Below are 18,372 nucleotides of genomic sequence, written 5' to 3' on the forward strand. Positions count from 1 at the left end.
GAACATTCACGAACGCATTCAAAAGGAAAAATATATAACAACAAGAGCGGACAAAGTCTTACGCCTCAAGGTATGTTCCTCGGGCCAAATAGACTCGCCCAACTATTGCAATAACTGTACGCCTTAAGAGCAACAGTTCCTTAAAATAATCGCCCCAAAGCGACAAGCACCGTAGTCCACCAATCGGCTACGGCTTCTCAAGAAAATCATTACGTTCTAAAAATAAAGAAAAAACATAGAACTTCCAAGTGAAATAAATGAATGAACAAGAGGCCAACTGTGTCATCAAAAGACCAGCCCAAACAACATTTTCAACGCCCCACCTGGGGCGTGAATTATTTCAACGCCCAGGCCTGGGCGCCGAAAATGAACCCAGGCTCAAAAAAAAGGGCCCTAACTTCTATTGGGCCCTGCCGCATCCATTCGACTCGAAAATTGCCGATTTCCTTACTGAAAGTCGCACCTCACGACTTTGTCAAGAGTAGCACACCACTACAAAGATCGCTCGCACTTACGAGTACAATCCCAAACATGATCAAGGACATCACAAATTGCGTATCCCAAAGGAACCCCTTTGACAAGAAATGACCGTCAAGCACGAGTGCTTGGGGGCTCGAAAGAAAATATATATTATGCAAAGTTAAAACAATATTCCCAGACTACGTGTCTGGATGTCTCAAAAAATAAAACCGGTTTACGACCTCAACACAAAGGTCGCCGTTGATACCTATACGTAGTCCCCTAATCAAGGACCCAAGTAGTGGAAAAATTGAGCCGTAAAGACTAGCTCAAGACCATGAAAGATGATGACCACGAGACAATGGTCCGTCTAAGCCCGTTGTCAACCCACATTCAGGTTGCAACTAAATCCGAGCATCCCTCGAAAGAATTCGCTCCTGCGAGAATGAATAAGAAAAGAAATTCTCAAGAGAAATCACAAGAAAAAATGAAATAGGGACTTGTCCACCTCAATCGGGCAAGATCGCGCCACGAACCACGCGAATCCCAAATCGAAAAGACGAATTCAGGTTCGCTCACCTCCAGCGAGCGGGGCGTCTACCCTTAGCGGACAGGGCTCGCCCACCTTCAGCGGGCGAGGTCTGCGTCACAAGCCGCGCAGGTCCTCAGTTTTCAAAAAATAGAATCTTCAAAAAACAAAATGAAACAGGTTCGCCATCTTCAACCGGCGGGGTCTACGTCATAAACCACGTAGGTCCTTATTTTCAAAAAATAAACACAAAAAAATTTAAAAATAGATTCGTCCACTTCTATCGGACGGGGTGTCCACCCTTAGCGGACAGGTTCGCCATGTAATCCCCCATAATTTTATATATTTTGTTTATATATTTTAACGTATATTAATATATTTAAATATAATTTACGGATTTCAGAAATGAATATGTAATTAAAATATAATTATTTTATTTCATTTTGAATACTTTTAATGATTTACGAAATCAAAATGTATATTTGAATTTTACATTAAAACGATTTCGAATTACGAAACCACGTTCTATTGAAATTAGAAAGCAATACTAAACATTGTGGATTCATCAACCTAAATACTACTCCTAGCCCAATTGGGCAAAGCCCAAACCAATAAACCCAACTAAATACTCCCTCCTCTTCTCTACTCTTACGTGAAACCAAAAGAAGAAAAAAAAAAAAAAAAAGAGAAACCCTCCTTCAATTCACGCACAACTCAGCCATCTCTCCTTCCTCCCCTCCACGCCGTCGCCCACTGCCGGACCACCACCTGCACCGACGACCACCGTCGACCCTCGTGGTAACTCCTTCTTCCTCTCCCTTCTTTCGGTTGTCTTGCCCTGCTCCTCCTCGTCGTTTTTCCCCTCCTTAACGGTGTTATTGGTTTCACAGCACCACCTTTGCGCCTAGCCGCGCCGCTGAGCCACCGCCTTCGCCGCCGGTATGCTTCTTCCTCCCCCTTCTCTCTTTTGTCCCTTCCTCTCTTTTGGTCGTGCTTGCTCCCCTCACTCGGTTTTCTGTTTCGCCCAGCCTCCGCGAGTCTCTTCGCCACCCGCACAACACCACCTTCGTCAGCTCAATCGACCGTCGTTGCCGCGCCGCAAAGTCTACCGCCGGCCAGCCTCCTCCTCATTCTCTCCTTGTGGTTATTTCTTAAACCCTAAGTTATTTAAATGTTTTAGTTATATTATTAATTTAATTTATGTTTTGATTGAATTAAATTTATGATTTTTGTGATTTATTTATGAATTTCAGATTTTAATATTGCATAATTGAATTACTAATTTTCAGATTATATATTTTGATTAAAAATAGGGGTTTTAATTATTAAAGCATGGATTTTTAAGGTTTTTATAGTTTTAAACCATGGTAGGACGATTACAAGTTATTAAAGTTATTGTTTTTTTATGATTTCAAACATGTTAATTATGTTTTGGAGTAGTTTGAAATTAGTTAGATTGCTGGGAATTTAAAGTATGATGCTTTGAAGAGTTTTCAACGAATTTCAATAATTAATATAATAATTATGATGCTAGGAAATCAAATATTCAAGTTTCGATATTGGCAAATGTTCTAATTATGTTTAGGAAGGGTTTGAAGCTCCCTAATGTTGCTGAAAATTCAATATGAATTGATATGAGTCTATATTGGTTGTTGTTAGGTGGAGAATTCTCCGTAGGCGACTTTTGAATTATTAAAGTGGTCTTGCAGTTTGTTTACACAAGGTACGTACATACCTGTGTGCTTGGAATGTGTGCTAATTGTTGAAACCATGTTGAATCTTGTTGTTGAACTTGGTTATGTTGATATTATTGTTGAACTTGGTGATGTTGATATTATGGACGAACTGGGTTATATTGAATGTGCATGTTTAATACTGTTGGACAAACTTATTGAACTTATTTTGCACTATGAGAACTGTAACATGTTAGTATGGATGATTGATACAAACATGTTGGTTGGGAACACTAGATTATTCTATATGATTGGTTTGGATCGATTGGTTGTTGTTCCCTTTCTATCTTTTCACTACTTTATGAGGGCGGAGGACCTTGTTTAGTAAGTTGAAACTTTATGCCCATATTCAGGGTTGCTCATGGTTAAAGGAAAGGTTGGATAAATTGGAATGAGTCTTGATTGATGCTTTTATGATCACTTACTTAATTCTAAGATAAAAACAGTTGTGAACAAATGTGAATTGTATGTCTTATGTGATGGTTGAGTCATAACGGAATCTCAATTTGTAAATCATGTAAAGTGAAACTGAATAGCAATAGCTTTAGACTGTGCACGTCTGAAGTGACGGAAAAACAGGAGTTGGGGTTCATGGTGGTAGCCCATGGCCTTTTCTGGGACCGGATTGATCACCGTGTTCTATTTTTATTCAAACGTTCCTCGATATCGCAGGTCACTGAGGTTACGGAGTCGCGCCCGTACCTCGTCTTCCTTGGAGAAGACTTTTGGTTGGACAACTCGGTCCATTGTCTATTTCAACTAAAATAATATTATGGTTATTAAGTCTAGCTTAGTCTAGTCAAGCATGGTCGTCAAATTATCATGTTTTGTCTGCCCTTAATTATGTTTAATAGTATCATGTTAGGATTATTATTGCTTTAGTATGTAGTACTCAGCTTTGCTGATTACGTGCTTTGTTTGTGTGTGTTGATCATGGTTATGCCTATTGATCCTGTGATGACCCATCTTTGGTGAGCAGTCTCTAAGAATCAATAAGCGTTGCCCATCTACAGGTTTGTAGATGATGCATCATTGGGATCGGGATTAGAGAGCTTGTAGTTATATTTGTTTAATTAAGTGATTTAATTTGTTAACTTGGATTTGAAATTTGTCGTACTATTCATATTTCCTTATTTCAGTTAATTGGTTTGGACCTAATATGTAATAGATTATTTATGAACCTAAAAGTTAGTTTTATGTTTTCCGCTGCAAAATTCTGAATAAGCCGTTACGTTTTCACACGGGCGATAATGCCTTGATAATTCTCTATATTTTATATTAAAAGGTTATTTTAGAAAAGAGAGAATTGTCGTGGTGTTACAAAGTGGTATCTAGAAGCTAAGGTTTTACTTTAATAAAATTTTAGGTGCCTAACTATCTAGTTATTTAAAATAAATTTCTTAAAAATCGAGTTTCTACGTATTATAGTGTTCAAAAATTGGTACTTTTTTTTTTGGGGACCAAATTCATTTTATTTTGTTTAAAAAGTATATTAATATTTCTTATTTAAGTTTGAAATTAATTTATTTATTCGAAACTTTACGTTTATGTGAATTAAGTAAGTTCTTCTTTTCGTATTTAAATTAAATATATTCAAAAAAAAAAAAAACCTTATTCTATTTTTTCGTTATTTATTCGTTTAATAAAAATTTCTTTCTTATTAATCATTCTTGTTTTATTTTAAGCGTTTCAATGTTTACTTATTTTGATTTATTACGAGAGATGGGTAATATAAGAAGGGCATATAGGATAGAATTATGTGTGCATACTAGTTAATTCTAGCATAAGAAGTTAATTGTTATATGCATGTGTTAAATGTTCAAGTGTTGCAGTCAAATGTGCGTTAGAGAGATTGTTTGATTCCACCGAACTTATTGCTATATTGAACTTTGATTATGGTTTGGTTGGGAAATCGTTAGTGAGATCTTAAGTTGCTTCTTTCAGGAATAAAATATCTCTTTGTGAAGAAAGTCGTGTTTGGATGTGAGTATTTTGCTAGATACAAGACCAACCCATCTTAATAAGAGAGGATACTGTAGCATCCACCATTGTCTATTGCTTACCTAACAAAATGCCATACCTAGAACTCAAAGATAGGTTTAAAGACATGCATTCTGATGATGGAACACCAAAGTTGATTAAGTATGGGACTAGGGATGGTAGGTAGAGATATGACTTAGAGATCATGACCACCATTATTGAGGTCGTAGAAAATGGGTTCAAGGAGGGTAGAAACTCATGGAGTCATGCTTGGGATGCAGTTACAGAAGAACCTATGGGAATAAGTGTAAATAATGACCTAGAAGAAAATGATGTAGCTGTGGAGAATGAGAATGTAGGTGTTGAGGCAGAGAATCCTAACCTAGTGGCCCATGAGCCAACCATTGAATTTCTAGTGATTCAGATGCATAGCTCGAAAGTGAACAGGAGGTGGCAAGTGAGCCTAATCAAGATAAAGATATGGAAGAAGATGAAGACCCTGGAGAAGAGTTTGATGATTTTGAGATCTAAATTTCACTCCGCAAGTTTCAGGAGCAATGGATAGGCAAGAGGCCACAAATATTTTGAAGTCATAAATAGTTAATTAGCTCTTTTATGTTTTAAAGAATAAGTAGTGACGCTACAACAGTTTAAAGTTAAAGTTTATTGAAGTTTGAAATGTTCTTTATTATTTTCAAGGATGTAATAAACCTTTATAGAGTTAGCAATAGAAGTTAAAGTATTCATTTCCAGTTTGAGAATTCCATTATTCGCCAACAATAGTTTATGTTTGTGTCATAGAACCTTTATGTTAATTTGAGGACAAGTGCGTTATTATGGTTTAGAAATTGTTATTAACATTCTTCCGAGGAATAGAGTTAGATTATTGATAATCCAAATGATCATGAGTTTATTTTGGGCACCCGAATGGGAATATTATTACTTATTTGTTGTGATTGAACTTCCATTCATTGGTTTTCAAATTGTATGTCCTTGATGGGGATATTTTCTTGAATGAGTGACGATGATTGCTCTATTATTGGTGTACATTCTTGAATAAGTGTTTGTTGATGCGATTTCTATGATCAAATCTAAATTTCTTTCGTAGAGGGGACATATGAGTTATGTATCGTAGAGTAATTAATTTTAGGTCGCACACTAGAATGTCAAGCAATAGTGAGTTAGTTGCTACTATTCGCCTTTTGGCGGGAAGACTGGCTGAAGAGAGAACTGAGCGTCCTGATTCTACTGGGGACATGTTTGAGAGACTAACCAAAGTTAAGCCACCATACTTTAAGAAGCAAGTTGATCCTACCTTTTTAGAGAACTGGGTTAGAGAGTTTGAGAAACTGTTTGGGGATGTGAACTGTCTTGAGAACAGGAGAGTGGGTCAAGTTGTACTGTACTTGGAAGATGAGGCTGATTTGTGGTGGAGAGAAAATGGGGTTAGACTTAGCGCTGTTGAGAGATTCAATTGGGCTTCGTTGTTACTGCCTTAAGGAAACTCCTTTAATGAGAAAGCAAAAGGCACAATAATTGATAAACCTCGTGATGGGATTGGCTAAATTTGTACAAGGCTAAGATAGACGTACTGTGAAATTCAGAAAGTAAATTTAAGGAACCATATTGGAAGATTGACCTCGTATAGATGTTTTGAGAAGTCCAAAAACCTTTAGTTTTTTCTGTAATGCAAGTGAGGACTTGATGAATAAGGAGTGTGAACTATTTTTCTGCAGTGTGTTAGAAGTGGGTAAAGAAGTTGGAGTGAAAATCAAGTATGTTGCCATTGTGAGTGGATTCATTGATGTGTTTCTGAGTGAAATTGCAAGTATGTTACCTGTTGGAGCCTTTGAGATCACTATACACTTAATTCTTGGAACGACACCTATATCTAAAAGCACCATATAGAATGACACCTCCTGAAATGAGCTAATTAAGACACAATTACAAGAGTTGTTTCGTTAAGGGGTATATTAGGCCTAGTGCATAACCGTGGGGAGCTCCTGTGTTGTTTGTTAAGGAGAAAGATAAGAGTATGGAATTATGCATCGATTTTAGGGAACTAAACACCATCAAGAACAAGTATTCTTTGCCTAGGATAGATGACATATTGGACCAATTGAATTGGGCGAGTGTGTTCTCGAAGACTGATTTGGGTTTAAAGTACCACCAATTGAGAATAGCTGATAAGGGCCTAAGACCTCATTAGGATTCGTTATTGTCATTATGGGTTTAGAGTAATGTCTTTTGGGTTAACCAATGCACCTGCATTAATTATGGATTTGATGAATGAGATTTTCTAAGAATTCCGAATTAAGTTCGTTATGATGTTATTGATGATACCCCTATTTATGCAAGGAATGAGAAAGAGCATGACAAACACTTGAGGATTACTTGGAGACGCTTAGGAAGAATCTAGTTTTATTAAATGAAGTATACAAATCTTGAAGTCATATGGGTATAAGTGACACCGACAGAAAAGTGAAGGGTTAAATTGATTGAGAACTATGTTACGTAAGGGAATAAATTTAAGAGAAGATTTGAGTGGTCCAGGATCGTTAGAAATCATTGTTGTCTGGAAAAGATGAAAAGAAATACATGAATTGGTGCAAGAGCTAAGAGTTAAGCCAAAAGTTATACACCCATGAAAAGTGTAATGAGGTTCGGTAACAAGGAAAGTTGAACAGAAGGAGTTTCTGTAGATCATGCTAAGATTCAAGCTGTGAGTGAGTGACCTACTCCAAAGGACGTGTCCGATATTTGAAGTTTTCTAAGCCTAGATGACTATTATAGGAGGTTGTGGAAAACTTTTCGAAGAAAGCAAAACCAGTGACCAACTTGTTGAAAAGGAATCGAAATTCAAGTGGAGTGAGAATTGTGAAGAAGCTTTCCAGATTTTAAGGGAATGTTTGACCTCCGCAACTGTTGTCGCGTCAATTGAAACCTTATAAGCCTAATTACCAAACCCATGACCTAGAGTTAGCTGCTATTGTGTTACCTGCGAATATTTGGAGACATTACCTTTATAGGGCAACATGTAAGATCCTTACCGAGCACAAAAGTCTGAAACTTTGGCAATAAGGTCCAGTTGAATCTTGGGGACAACATCGAAAAATGTACTGCTTTCCACCCTGCAATTGATGGTCAGCCTGAGGGGACTAACCAAACTACGGAATATATGTTGAGAGCCTGTGTTATTGACTTTAAGAGTAACTGGGGAACCACCTAGATTCGATTGAATTTCTTGAAAAATAGATACCATGCGAGCAGTAAGATGTCACATGTTGAGGCATTGTATGGGAAAGAAGTGTAGAGGTTCCACTTGTTGAGATGATTTTAGTGAAAATATAGTATTGGGAGCAGAATTCGTTGAAGAAAAGATATCCAAAGTTATTCCCTGAGATGAGTTACGAGGGCGTAACTCGTTTTCTTTAAGGGGGGTAGAATGCGATAGAAATTCGCGCTTTTTACCTGTTTTTATGGTATTTTATGCATTTTATGCTCATTTTTAGCAACTTATACATGTTGATGTAAAGGAAATAGATTCTCCGCATAAGAAAATGTGTTCTTGAATATTACAAGTAACTCTTAGTTGGCAAAAGAGTGCACAAGAGTGGCACAAAGTACTTCTACAATAAGAATAAGTTGGAAAGTTTGGAAAGATATGTGAATTTTCGTGTCAAGTTTCGGGACGAAACTTCTTTTAAGAGGGGTAGATTGTAATCCCCCATAATTTTATATATTTTGTTTATATATTTTAACGTATATTAATATATTTAAATATAATTTACGGATTTCAGAAATGAATATGTAATTAAAATATAATTATTTTATTTCATTTTGAATACTTTTAATGATTTACGAAATCAAAATGTATATTTGAATTTTACGTTAAAACGATTTCGAATTACGAAACCACGTTCTATTGAAATTAGAAAGCAATACTAAACATTGTGGATTCATCAACCTAAATACTACTCCTAGCCCAATTGGGCAAAGCCCAAACCAATAAACCCAACTAAATACTCCCTCCTCTTCTCTACTCTTACGTGAAACCAAAAGAAGAAAAAAAAAAAAAAAAAAAGAGAAACCCTCCTTCAATTCACGCACAACTCAGCCATCTCTCCTTCCTCCCCTCCACGCCGTCGCCCACTGCCGGACCACCACCTGCACCGACGACCACCGTCGACCCTCGTGGTAACTCCTTCTTCCTCTCCCTTCTTTCGGTTGTCTTTCCCTGCTCCTCCTCGTCGTTTTTCCCCTCCTTAACGGTGTTATTGGTTTCACAGCACCACCTTTGCGCCTAGCCGCGCCGCTGAGCCACCGCCTTCGCCGCCGGTATGCTTCTTCCTCCCCCTTCTCTCTTTTGTCCCTTCCTCTCTTTTGGTCGTGCTTGCTCCCCTCACTCGGTTTTCTGTTTCGCCCAGCCTCCGCGAGTCTCTTCGCCACCCGCACAACACCACCTTCGTCAGCTCAATCGACCGTCGCTGCCGCGCCGCAAAGTCTACCGCCGGCCAGCCTCCTCCTCATTCTCTCCTTGTGGTTATTTCTTAAACCCTAAGTTATTTAAATGTTTTAGTTATATTATTAATTTAATTTATGTTTTGATTGAATTAAATTTATGATTTTTGTGATTTATTTATGAATTTCAGATTTTAATATTGCATAATTGAATTACTAATTTTCAGATTATATATTTTGATTAAAAATAGGGGTTTTAATTATTAAAGCATGGATTTTTAAGGTTTTTATAGTTTTAAACCATGGTAGGACGATTACAAGTTATTAAAGTTATTGTTTTTTTATGATTTCAAACATGTTAATTATGTTTTGGAGTAGTTTGAAATTAGTTAGATTGCTGGAAATTTAAAGTATGATGCTTTGAAGAGTTTTCAACGAATTTCAATAATTAATATAATAATTATGATGCTAGGAAATCAAATATTCAAGTTTCGATATTGTAAAATTTTCTAATTATGTTTAGGAAGGGTTTGAAGCTCCCTAATGTTGCTGAAAATTCAATATGAATTGATATGAGTCTATATTGGTTGTTGTTAGGTGGAGAATTCTCCGTAGGCGACTTTTGAATTATTAAAGTGGTCTTGCAGTTTGTTTACACAAGGTACGTACATACCTGTGTGCTTGGAATGTGTGCTAATTGTTGAAACCATGTTGAATCTTGTTGTTGAACTTGGTTATGTTGATATTATTGTTGAACTTGGTGATGTTGATATTATGGACGAACTGGGTTATATTGAATGTGCATGTTTAATACTGTTGGACAAACTTATTGAACTTATTTTGCACTATGAGAACTGTAACATGTTAGTATGGATGATTGATACAAACATGTTGGTTGGGAACACTAGATTATTCTATATGATTGGTTTGGATCGATTGGTTGTTATTCCCTTTCTATCTTTTCACTACTTTATGAGGGCGGAGGACCTTGTTTAGTAAGTTGAAACTTTATGCCCATATACAGGGTTGCTCATGGTTAAAGGAAAGGTTGGATAAATTGGAATGAGTCTTGATTGATGCTTTTATGATCACTTACTTAATTCCAAGATAAAAACAGTTGTGAACAAATGTGAATTGTATGTCTTATGTGATGGTTGAGTCATAACGGAATCTCAATTTGTAAATCATGTAAAGTGAAACTGAATAGCAATAGCTTTAGACTGTGCACGTCTGAAGTGACGGACAAACAGGAGTTGGGGTTCATGGTGGTAGCCCATGGCCTTTTCTGGGATCGGATTGATCACCGTGTTCTATTTTTATTCAAACGTTCCTCGATATCGCAGGTCACTGAGGTTACGGAGTCGCGCCCGTACCTCGTCTTCCTTGGGGAAGACTTTTGGTTGGACAACTCGGTCCATTGTCTATTTCAACTAAAATAATATTATGGTTATTAAGTCTAGCTTAGTCTAGTCAAGTATGGTCGTCAAATTATCATGTTTTGTCTGCCCTTAATTATGTTTAATAGTATCATGTTAGGATTATTATTGCTTTAGTATGTAGTACTCAGCTTTGCTGATTACGTGCTTTGTTTGTGTGTGTTGATCATGGCTATGCCTATTGATCCTGTGATGACCCATCTTTGGTGAGCAGTCTCTAAGAATCAATAAGCGTTGCCCATCTACAGGTTTGAAGATGATGCATCATTGGGATCGGGATTAGAGAGCATGTAGTTATATTTGTTTAATTAAGTGATTTAATTTATTAACTTGGATTTGAAATTTGTCGTACTATTCGTATTTCCTTATTCCAGTTAATTGGTTTGGACCTAATATGTAATAGATTATTTATGAACCTAAAAGTTAGTTTTATGTTTTCCGCTGCAAAATTCTGAATAAGCCGTTACGTTTTCACACGGGCGATAATGCCTTGATAATTCTCTATATTTTATATTAAAAGGTTATTTTAGAAAAGAGAGAATTGTCGGGGTGTTACACGCCATCTTTAGCCGGCGGGGTCTACGTCACAAGCCGCGTAGGTCCTTATTTTCAAATATTCAAAAACAAGATTTGTCCACTTTTCGGACGGGGCGTCCACCCTTAGCGGACAGGCTAGCCATCTTTAGCCGGCGGGGTCTACGTCACAAGTCGCGTAGGTCCTTAGTCGCTGCAGCGATAACTTTTTCTGGTTTTCCCTTTTTCCAAAAATTAAAGGATCGGTTTTCCCTTTTTCCAAAAATTAAAGGATTGGTTTTCCGTTTTTCCAAAAAAGAACGATGTGATTGGTTTTCCCTTTTTTCCAAAAAATTAAAGGATTGGTTTTCCGTTTTTCCAAAAAAGAACGATGTGCTGAATTTTCCTTCGTTTTACGTCCCATAAAAACAAGGGGGTTTTCTCGTTTAACTAGCCTTGAAAATGAGAATCTTTAAAAATATTTTTACCTCGTGGTTGGGCTTGGCCAGGCCCAATTACACTTTATAGCTTTGATTTCGAAAACATCTGTAGCTACTCCCAATGACAAAGTGAGGGAGTTCCTACGCCCCTTTAGATCCTTCCAATCACAAAGTGAGGAAGTTTCTATACTATCAGTTGCCAAATCCCAATGACACGTGAGGGATATGTCGACACTTCAAGTGATGACCCTTAAGTCAAATGTTATCACTCGGGGGCTCGTGAGACCCTCGCCAAAACAGGTCACTATGGCTTGTGCGACGCACTCCGTCTAATACTTTGACCATCGTCTTACTCCAAGACTCAGTCAAAGTGGGGGCTAACTGTAGACACCTACTTTTGTCCCCATTCCCGAAAGGGAAGGTTCGATGATGAAAACATAAATCTCCACTTGACAACGCATCTCCTATAAAATAATGAATCTCAATCACCCTTTTCATTTCACCTGAAGCCTGCTATTTATGGAAACCAGCTAAAAATAGTAACTACCGTAAAGGGTAGTTGCTAAAAGTAGTAAGAATAAAAAGATAGAAACCTGTCAGAATTAGGTGTTGCACTCCAACATAAATCCTAAAAGAGATAGAAATTGTAAAAAGAATTCTATTCCTATCGCAGTTCGATAAAAGAGTTAACGTATTAATTAAACTCATAACGAACCTAGAGTTCGTAAAGGGCCCAGACGCATTCCGTCGTAAATTGATACGCACAAAATAACTCGGATTAAGTCTCTTAATGAACTCCGTACTCTAGAGTCCAATCTGACAAAGAATTCTGCCAGACCCTATTTTCAACGCCCAACCCTGGGCGCCGAAATCTTTGACGCCCAGAGCTGGGCGCCGAAAATACCTGAGACGGATTCTTTTCCTAATCCGTTTCGTATTCAAATTCCTGAAAATCTATCTTTCCACGAACTCTTTTCTATAAATAGGGCCTTAAGTTCGACGTGAAAAGAACAACAACACACAATTCATATTCTGAGTATTGACTCCAACCCTTAGCCTAAGCCTCACGCTGCGAAATTGTTCACGTGTTCTGTCGCAATCGATCCATAAATCGAACAGAACGTATCCTGTCCCATAATTTGAGATTTGTTAAATAAAAAGGAGAAATAGCAAAGTCAAGGTGGTTAGTTTTCTGAGAACCGTGACGCACCTCTCAAGGGTGCGTCGTAATGTGTCCCTTTTCGATGATTTAATTGCTTTCCTCGCCCTTTTTATGAACTGTTAAACTAACTAAATCTGATTGTTCTATCACGCCTAACAAATATAATATTTTTGGGAAATTGGATTATTATGCTAGGTCCCTTAATGCTATTTAAATCAGATAATCGCGATCGATCTAGTATTATATGTTGCATATTGCTAAAATCAACTCAGATTAGTTTAATAGTTAACGCATGTCCCTTCAATTATTTATGCTGAGCTAGTAAGGATATCCTGCCTCTGGAGTTATCGACGAGCGAGTACTCCTCTCGGTAGTTACAGTCCCCCGAACCCTCAATCTCTACCTTGCGGGTGTATGTTGAGAGATCCCCACACCAGGGATCATAAGGGAACCTACGGCCGTCGTGGTCAAACATAATTGCACTCCCTTTATGTCACGATAACCGGGTTTTGTCAGTTTTTCTCATTGTCGTTAAAAACTGAATGGCGACTCCTATATTACTAGTCAATTGGGTGTAAACTCACAGGAAATCCAATTACACTTGATTGAATAAAAAGAATCGTCACACCCACGAGGGACGAGGTCACGCATTAGCCTCGTGCTTTTTCGACCCCCTCACACAAGGGGGGGGGGGGCAATGCTAATGCACTGATCCAACAGACTCAGCTGGTTCTTGGCTTTTCTTGCGATGTAATCCACCTCCACGAGTTGTTGCCTTCTTCTGAACTTCAACCATAGGTGCCTTTGGTTTTTTAGCAATTCCCTGCATTTGCCATACAGATTTGTGAGAAAAGAGACTGGTGCTTGATCATTGTTGATGTTATCAACTGCTTCCTTGCAGTCAGAGATGATTGTGGTATCCTGCCACCCTTTAGCTATGGTCCATGAGGTGGCCATTAATATTGTTTGAGCTTCTGCTAAAGTAGGTGTGACAGTAGTAAAAGTTCCAGCTATTCCAGCAAGGAATTTGTGGTCTTCGTTTCTGCATACAATTTCATAGGAGGCAAGAAGAGTAGAGGTACAGAAAGAAGCATCACATTTAACAATAAACTTAGTTAGGGTTGGGTTTTCTATTTGCACTGGTTTCCCCTGTGTGATGAGGAGATTGTCTCTATTTTCAAACTCATTTGCCAGCCATATGGTTTGCTTACACCAAGTAACAATGTGTTTGTTTTCTTTTTGAAAGACCCAGAGATTTCTTCTGTTCCACAACCTCCAAAGACAAAAAGCAAAAATAGTTTGATTGGGGATATCCTGATTAGATGGTTCTTTGCAATTCAGGTTTTCCAAAATCCATTTTTCAACATCATTATAGAGGTGTTTAAACTTGTCAGTAAACTCAATGTTGTTCCAGAATTCAATGGCTCTAGGGCAGTGGATGAACAAATGTGCAATATCTTCCTGAGTGTGAGGGCAGAATTGGCAGTTACCATTTGGGATTACATGTCTATTGGCTAGGTGGGAAGCAGTTGGGAGTCTGCCCCAAATGGTGAGCCAAAGAAAGAACTGGATCTTTGGAGGGCATCTGGCTTTCCATACACAACTCCATTTGTCATTTGGGTTCACTACTGGGAATTTGCTGTTCCAGACTTCATTGTATGCACTTTTTAAGTTAAATTTGGGTCCTTTGGACAGTCCACAGTAGGGGGCATCTTCACCATAGAGGGGAATGGGAATAGCATGGATCCAAGTGATGATGTTAGTTGGAAGGATAAAGGGCAAGATATTGAGGTTCCAATGCCCATTTCTCATAACAGATTCTACCCTTCTATTTTCTTCTTCTCTATTCAAGGGGGCATGAATAAGGTCTCTAAGTCTACCCTTACCAGTCCAGTTATCATACCAAAAATTGATGTGTGTTCCATCCCCAATACACCAGGCGGTGAGTCTATTGAACAGATCCCACCCTTTCCCCACATTCTGCCAGATGTGGGATCCTTTTGAGAACCTAGTTGGATTAACTCTATTGGTAATGTACTTGTCTTTAACCAATCTAGTTCCCAAATTATTTCCAGTGTGTAGTTTCCAACATAGTTTGACCATCTGGGCTTGGTTTAGAAGAATGGCTGATCTCACACTAAGTCCACCTAATTTTGGATCTCTACAAGCTTTTAGCCAAGCTACAAGGTGAGTTTTCTTACTTTGGCTATTTGAGTCCCACAGAAAGTTTGCACAAGTTTGGTCTATCTCTTGAAGAGTTTTTTGGGGGAGATACAGGGCTTGCATTGAGTAGCTAGCAATGGAACTGAGGGTGGACTTGATGAGGACTAACCTACCAGCTTTGCTAAGGCATTTAGCTTTCCATGATGCAAGTTTGCTCTTTATTTTCTAACAGATCTCAGAAGTTTGACTTTTAGTTGGTCTTTTGTCTGTAAGTGGGAAGCCTAAATATGTTCCTAAGTCATCACTAGGGTCTACATGAAGGGAGGTACAGAACAAGTCCTTCTGGTGTTGGCTAGTGTACTTAGAGAAATAGATTCTGCTTTTGGAGTTATTCATTTTCTGACCTGAGCATTCCCAAAAATTTTCTAAAACTTCTTTCAAACTATTCAAGGTAGAAGGTGAGGTGTCCCCAAAGAGTAACAAGTCATCAGCAAACATTAAGTGAGTGATAGGAATTCCATTTTTCCTTAGACAAAAGGGTTTCCACTTTCCCTCAGAGGCAGCTTCTGTGATTAGGTCAGATAGGTACTCCATGCATATTATGAAAATGTAGGGGGATATTGGATCCCCTTGCCTAATTCCCCTAGAAGTCTTGAAAGTAGGGGATGGTTTACCATTGATAATCACTGAGGTGGAAGGGGATGCAACACAGTTTAAGATTAGGTCAGTTGAGTTTTTATCAAAGCCTTTCCTAGCTAAACAGAATCTAATGAAGTTCCACTCTAGTCTGTCATAGGCCTTTTCTAAGTCAATTTTAAAAGCAAACCACCCATTTTTTCCCTTTCTTGACTTCATTGAATGGAGGATCTCAGAAGCTGCTATGTAGTTTACCTCACATCCTCTTCCAGGTAGGAAGCTGTTTTGGTTTGGGGAGATTATGTCCTTGAGGTGAGGTCTAATTCTATTGACTAAGATCTTGGAGACAATCTTATAACTGACATTACACAGACTAATAGGTCTAAACTGTTTAATGGTTTCTGGATGGTCAGTTTTGGGAATGATGCATATTGTGGTGTCATTTATGGTTTAGGGAAAGGATTTGGTCTGAAGCACATTGTCCACAAACTTATAAAGGTCCTGCCACAGGTTTCCCCAATGCTGTTGGTAAAAATAGGCATGTAATCCATCTATCCCAGGGGCTTTCAAGGGTCCTGGGTCAAACACTGCTTTCCCTATTTCTTCTACATTTGTGGCATGGTCAATGCAGATGTCACTTCTATAGTGGTGGTCTTGACAGGAGGGGATGTTGACTTCTGAGGAGAACAGGTTATAGAAATAGGTCACAATATGGTTAACTAATTCATTCCCTTTTATGTCCCCACCAACTTCATTCTTAAGTCTTGAGATTTTATTCTTTCTCCTTCTAATTATGACAGAGGTATGGAAAAAGGTGGTGTTTTTTATCTCCACTATTAATCCAGTTCTTTCTTGACCTAGCCATCCAAAAGACTTCCTCTTGGTCATATATGAGGTTCAATTCTTTGGAGAGTTCCTCATATAATTCCAGAAGATGCTTACTGGTTGGCCTAGTCTCTAAAGCCTTTTGAGTGCCACTTAGTCTAGCAGACAACTTTTTTCTTTTGTGGAAGATATTTCCTATGTTATTTTTAACCCATGATTCCATTGTATCTGAAATGTTACTGAGTTTACTGACAAGTTCAGACCCATCCATACTAAGTTCAGCATTAATCATGTTAGCAAAACCTGGTTCTGCATACCAAAGTGGTTCCAATTTGAAAGGCTTTTTATTGAAAACATTTTGATTACTTTCTTGCTCAGTGATCAATTTAATGGGGTTGTGGTCAGAACTTTCTCTGGGGAGAGTGTGGACAGTAGTGTTTGGAAACAGATTTAACCAGTGCATATTAACCCAAGCCCTATCCAGTCTTTGATAAATAGGATTATCTTTCTGCTTATTAAACCAAGTAAACCTACTTCCTACACAACCAGCATCCACTAGCCCACATTTATTCATGGCATCAACAAACCGGTCAGCTCTATATTGTTTTATGGCATTTCCCCCCCCCCCCCCCCAATTTCTCAGAATGGCAAGTTATTTCATTGAAGTCTCCCATTACCACCCAAGGAAGATTTATATGATTGGACATATCTATTAGTTCACTCCATGATTCTAGCCTACTCTTATATTTAGTACTAGCATAAATTGCAGAAAGAAAAAATTTAAAGGGGTGGTTAGTGTTTACCTCAACCACACCATGGATAGCATGAAGGTCCTTTCCGATCAACTGAAAGTTGATGAAGGTTGGGTCCCACATGACTACGATCCCACCGGAGATTCCGTACGGCTCAGCAAGCACATAGTTCTCGAAAGGGGTCTTCCTCATTATTCTTTCAGTGTGTTTGGGGCTGGTTTTGGTTTCAGTTAAGATGAGGATTTGGGGAAGGTGTTCTTTGTAGAGGTGGTTGATGTTTGCCTGGAAGCCACGACGGGCAATTCCTCTGCAATTCCATGCGACAATTATCATGGGATCAGGGATTTTGTGAGTTCGTGAGAACTCCTTGTACTTCTTCTAGGTGAGAGGATCGGTTTTGTCTATGAACTACTGGCTCCTCTTTCTCCACAGGATTTGTTTCCTCACCACAAATTCCAACTCCATTTCGCAGTCTCCCTCCTCTATCTCCTTCACTGGGAGCACCTTGATTTCCACTTGTGGTAAGTCCTCTGTTGTTGAGATCACCATCAACGCATTCGTTCCTTCTCCAAATGTTCCCCTGAGTATGTTCCTCTTGGTTAATTGCCAAGTCGTCCTGACTTGGGGGAGAATTGGGATTGGGTCGCTCAGAAACTCCAGTTCCGGTGGAAATACATCCCATCCCTCTCTTGCTTCCTTGCTGGTCATCCACCATCTCACAAACTTTTCCAAAACAGGGGAGAGTGCCTTCAGTGTTTTGAGATCCGGAAGATGGAAGGGTATCATCATACCGCCTTTTTTGGCGACATTTCCATGTTGTTGTAGGGGGATTCGAGCCACTGTGGCTCCATCATGAAGTGGCGTATCGCCGGTGGGTTGACATCGTGCCACTGGGAAGGGGTTCTGATGGTGAACCTCATGTTGTTGACATGGAACTCTGGGTAGGTCGGAATTGGTGCATCCTTGCACACATAATGGTTGAGAGATTGATCTGCGGTGGGTTCTATGATCGGGAATGGAAACTCGAGTGGGAGAGGTTGGAAGGGAAGAGTGAACTTGGGGTTGGGTGTGTAGCGGCTGTAGAAGTATCGTTGGATGTATGGTGGTGGTTTTGTTAGATCCGTTTCCTCCGAGTCGCTTCCAAGATCGACCATTTGCTCGTCGAGTGAGTTCGATATTTTTTGGTGGCGGTAGTTTCCTTGGTGGTTTAGGATTTGAAAGTGGAGAATGGGGTGATGAGAGAGAAGGGGAGGGAAGAGTTGTATTGTTTTGATCTGGGTTAG

General features: G+C 38.8%; 1 protein-coding gene and 2 long non-coding RNA genes across 3 annotated transcripts; 2 read left to right on the forward strand and 1 right to left on the reverse strand.

Moving 5' to 3' along the window:
• Window positions 1–1,314: 1,314 nt before the first annotated feature.
• Window positions 1,315–3,063, forward strand: LOC110797884 (uncharacterized). The gene is made up of 4 exons (XR_008927176.1): window positions 1,315–1,786; window positions 1,879–1,927; window positions 2,017–2,131; window positions 2,648–3,063. It is a non-coding gene; the product is annotated as an uncharacterized lncRNA (long non-coding RNA).
• Window positions 3,064–8,436: 5,373 nt separating this feature from the next.
• Window positions 8,437–9,823, forward strand: LOC130467017 (uncharacterized). The gene is made up of 4 exons (XR_008927177.1): window positions 8,437–8,898; window positions 8,991–9,039; window positions 9,129–9,243; window positions 9,760–9,823. It is a non-coding gene; the product is annotated as an uncharacterized lncRNA (long non-coding RNA).
• Window positions 9,824–13,413: 3,590 nt separating this feature from the next.
• On the reverse strand, window positions 13,414–17,281 carry LOC130467559 (uncharacterized). The gene is made up of 6 exons (XM_056836101.1): window positions 17,141–17,281; window positions 16,455–16,845; window positions 16,003–16,189; window positions 15,192–15,870; window positions 13,602–15,101; window positions 13,414–13,536 (listed from the first exon to the last, which is right to left on the reverse strand). Exons 1-6 carry the CDS (start codon window positions 17,279–17,281, stop codon window positions 13,414–13,416), a joined length of 3,021 nt encoding a protein of 1,006 aa, XP_056692079.1.
• Between the last annotated feature and the right edge of the window lie 1,091 nt (window positions 17,282–18,372).

Source organism: Spinacia oleracea, chromosome 2 (assembly GCF_020520425.1).
Source record: "Spinacia oleracea cultivar Varoflay chromosome 2, BTI_SOV_V1, whole genome shotgun sequence".
NCBI lineage: Eukaryota > Viridiplantae > Streptophyta > Magnoliopsida > Caryophyllales > Amaranthaceae > Spinacia > Spinacia oleracea.

Excerpts from the sequence above, each read along its gene's own strand:
- LOC130467559 (XM_056836101.1), bottom strand. The coding sequence starts at position 17,281 with ATGAGGAAGACCCCTTTCGAGAACTATGTGCTTGCTGAGCCGTACGGA. Across the intron at positions 16,846-17,140 it reads CTATCCATGGTGTGGTTGAG|AAAGATAATCCTATTTATCA; the intron begins GTAAACACTAAC and ends TTTAATAAGCAG. Across the intron at positions 15,102-15,191 it reads TGTTCTGTACCTCCCTTCAT|AAAATAAAGAGCAAACTTGC; the intron begins GTAGACCCTAGT and ends GAGATCTGTTAG.